Source organism: Cynara cardunculus, assembly GCF_001531365.2.
Source record: "Cynara cardunculus var. scolymus isolate 2C chromosome LG 15, CcrdV1, whole genome shotgun sequence".
Lineage (NCBI taxonomy): Eukaryota > Viridiplantae > Streptophyta > Magnoliopsida > Asterales > Asteraceae > Cynara > Cynara cardunculus.
In genome coordinates, this window is record NC_037542.1 from 8031869 (window position 1) to 8035781 (window position 3913).

The 3913-nt window shown below is 32.5% G+C and overlaps 1 protein-coding gene across 1 annotated transcript; it reads left to right on the forward strand.

Moving 5' to 3' along the window:
• Positions 1-1499: 1499 nt before the first annotated feature.
• On the forward strand, positions 1500-2606 carry LOC112528484 (transcription factor TCP15-like). The gene has a single exon (XM_025139513.1). The coding sequence runs from the start codon at positions 1500-1502 to the stop codon at positions 2451-2453; it is 954 nt and encodes a 317-aa protein (XP_024995281.1). The 3' UTR covers positions 2454-2606.
• Positions 2607-3913: the final 1307 nt, after the last annotated feature.

Below are 3913 nucleotides of genomic sequence, written 5' to 3' on the forward strand. Positions count from 1 at the left end.
TATATATATATATATATATATATTTCTGACTTGTTTTTTTGTCTATTTAAAAGAAAACATGTTTAGTTATTTTAAAGACACAAGTGATAATTATTTAAATACTTTTTGACTAATAAATTTCCAAGAAGTTGAAAAAGAAAGAAAAAGGAAAAGGAAAACCCTTTTCTTTAATCATCAAGTCCACACTATCATATATCCCACGACTTGATTAAACTCCTAAACATACACCCACTAATTAGAAATAATTATATTCTCTTATAACTACCTTCTCGATCGAGGACTATCAACGACAGAAAATTCCATCGTTGATATAAGAATGTGTCGATGATCCGTCATTGATAGTTTGTCGCTCAAAATTTAGTAGATAATGCTTTCAGCGATGGATCAACAACGAAAATTAGCGGACGGATACATTCAGCGATGGATTATCGACGAATTTTTTTAGCAAAGGATTTTCTTAGCAACGAAATATTTAGCGAGAGAATAACATATTTTTAGTGACTAAATGTCCGTCGCTAGTTCGTCGCTGATTTTAAAATCATTAAAAAATAAACAAAAAATTACATATTTCCTTTATTTTTTATACATAAACATGTCAATAAAATAACGAACTCAAACTATCTAACAATTTAAAAATAACCAATTCATACAATTTAAAATATGGAATTCATGCAATCTAATGTTCCAAAGTTAATTAAATAACAATCTAACAACTAGGAGGTCGAGACACAGTGGTGGTCGGCGGAGAGGTGCTCAAACAGTGGTGGCTGACGACAATCATGGTAGGCAGTCGCAGACGGTTTTGGGATTCGGCCGTGGCCCGTGAGAGATGGTCGGTGGCCGTCGTGGGAGGCAGTCATTGGAGGCGACCATGAGAGGCGGTCGCTGGCTCGTTTCGATTTCGTCGATGCTCTTGATATCGATCGTGTCCCTCTCTTGATTTGGAACAGAATATGGGCTGATTAGGGTTCAATTTGGTTTAAAAAAAGCGACAGAACTTTAAAATATTTATTAATTGAATTTAATTAGTTAAACCTGGTATAATTTTAGTTAATTTAATTAATTATTAGTTATTAATCTTTAAATTATTAAAGAATTTATTAATTTCTTGAATTAGTTTTTTAGTTAATATAATTAATTATTAAATATTATTAATTTATTAAATTACTGTTTCAGTTAATATAGTTAATTACTAAATATTTATTATTATTTTATTAAACGGCCACTAATCGACCGTAAACTTAATCATATCCCATAATTAATTAAATCTACCTAATTGAAAAAATTAGAATAAAAAATTTATATAAATTTTAAAAATATATTATTTAAATAACTAAATAAAATTTATATAATTAATAATATAAATATAAAATTTTGTCCATGTATTAATTTTAATAGAAAAAGATGAAAACTTACTTTTTAAGATAGAATTTGTGGACCATAATAAAAAGCTTCCATCCATCCATCCATTTTCAATTCAAGAGAGAGAAACCATAATTATGGAACCTCAAGATCAACTTAATTACCTCCTTCTTCAAACACATTCCGGTGTCGTTACTATCGGAGAAGAAGATGCCACGGTGGACCTGCAACCACTGCTGCCCAGTCCAAAACCACCGCAAAAGAGAGGATCAACAAAAGACAGACACACCAAAGTCGACGGAAGAGGTCGCCGGATTCGCATGCCGGCCATCTGTGCCGCCAGGGTCTTCCAGCTCACACGTGAGCTCGGACATAAGTCCGATGGTGAGACCATTGAATGGCTGCTCCAACAGGCGGAACCTTCCGTCATCGCCGCCACCGGAACCGGGACAATTCCCGCCAACTTCACTTCGCTCAATATATCTCTCCGGGGTTCGGGTTCCACCATCTCGGCGGGACCCACGTCTTACCTGAGGAACGGTTTTAGCTTCATCACAGATCAACCGACGGCACACTTGATGGATTGTCCGACGTCGGCGAGAAAACACGATGAATTGTGCGTGGATCCACTGGGTATTGATCAATCTAATTACATGACTCAATCTAGTAATCCGGCGGGTAACGATCAGATTCCGGCGAGGGCAGTCTATTTAAACCCAAACAGTAGTAGCACTAGCACTCGTTCTACTCGCGTTTTTTCCGGCGATTCCACATGGAATTTTCCTTCTACCAGTAATAAAAGCAGCAAATATAACAATAACAGTAATATCTATAGAGGGTGCTCAAGGCCAAGTAACAATGGCAGCGGCGGCGGTGACGCCGGCGGTGGGGTACATTTTATGAATTTTGGTACCCAAACAGCACTCTTCAACGGGCAACAGTTCAGTGGTGGTGCCATGACAGCAGACGGGATGCTGGCGGCATTAAGCTCGATTAGAACAAATTTCGGTGGTGGTTCCGATCATCTAAGCACCATGAATCACGGCGATCATCATCAGCAACATGAAACAAGTAGCCACCACCATTCGTAGATGGCATCAATACCAGTGTATGCAGGTATCTGGTATCATTATGAGGCCCATATTTCAGAAGGATCTCCATTTACATTTCAGTATCCAAAAACAATGTTATTTTACACTAAACATCGTAAAGAATTCATAATTATCCCATAAATTGGTTAAAATTGTTCAGGACTGTGTTATGTTTCATACCACAATGCATGTCTTCAAGGTTTCAAATAGCAAGAAGAACGACGAGCGACAACGTCAAACTTCAAGTTTTAGGAATCACGTTGACTGCTACAACGGTTTTTAAGGTGTGATTTATGGTGATAAATCTGTATATATGATTTATATATATATATACACATATGTTTTCTATTGTTATTGAGTAAGTCAATGATATTAAACAATTTAAATTATGTTATACAATAACATATAACTAAAATGTAAGAAAAAGTCAAATATGGTGTTACTAAAACTACAGAGCAGGCATGGCGTGTCACAGGCTTAACATGACATGAGGCATGCACGACATGGTGATCCATTTAGAACACTGCATACATTAATTTCATCGATAATATATATAGATATATATGTGTATATATAGCTCTGATGCTTTCATGCATTTGAGATTAGGGTTTATACAATGATTCCCATAACTTCAATTCTCTTATAAACTACATATATTGTTATGCATGATCGATGCTTTTTTGCAACTATCTTTTTTTGAAACGGATAATGCAGTGCTCATTCTGGGACGGTAGATGTTAATCAATAATGGTTAAATTAAAACATAATAATATTCATTTTTATTATATTTGATATGATATTAAAATATAATAATCAATTATAATAACTTATATATATATATATATATATAAATATATATATATGATTTTTACGCTTGAAACTTCACAACATAATGTTGTGAAGGTAAAAAAACCGAATCTTAATAGCAAAAACATTGTGAATGTTACTTTCACAGTGTGTTGCTATAAAGTTTTAAGTGTAAAAATCATGTCTCACGAAAACAGTCTTATCTCACATAATCTCAAGTCTATCTATCTATATATATGTGTGTGTATGTATATAAACATATATATATATATATGTATATATATCTGTGTATATATATATATATATATATATATATATATTCTATTATAAAGCATTTGACAAAAATTCTTAAAAATCATTTTTTATGCATGAAGTACTGTTTATTGATGCATATTATTTAAAATTCAAGATTACAAGTAATTTTGTATAAGTACAACTTATTAAAGCTCCATTTTTAAATTTATGTGACTAACCGTAGATAAACATAATCAAATACAGAATAAACATCCATTTTAAATATAAAAAATTTAAATTTTAATTAAGATAATCATTGAGTTCTGACAAAATATTTAATTATTATCTTTATAAAAAATTATATTATTAAACCAAAAATAAATTGTTTTGTTATTAAATCTAAGATAACTTATAACAAA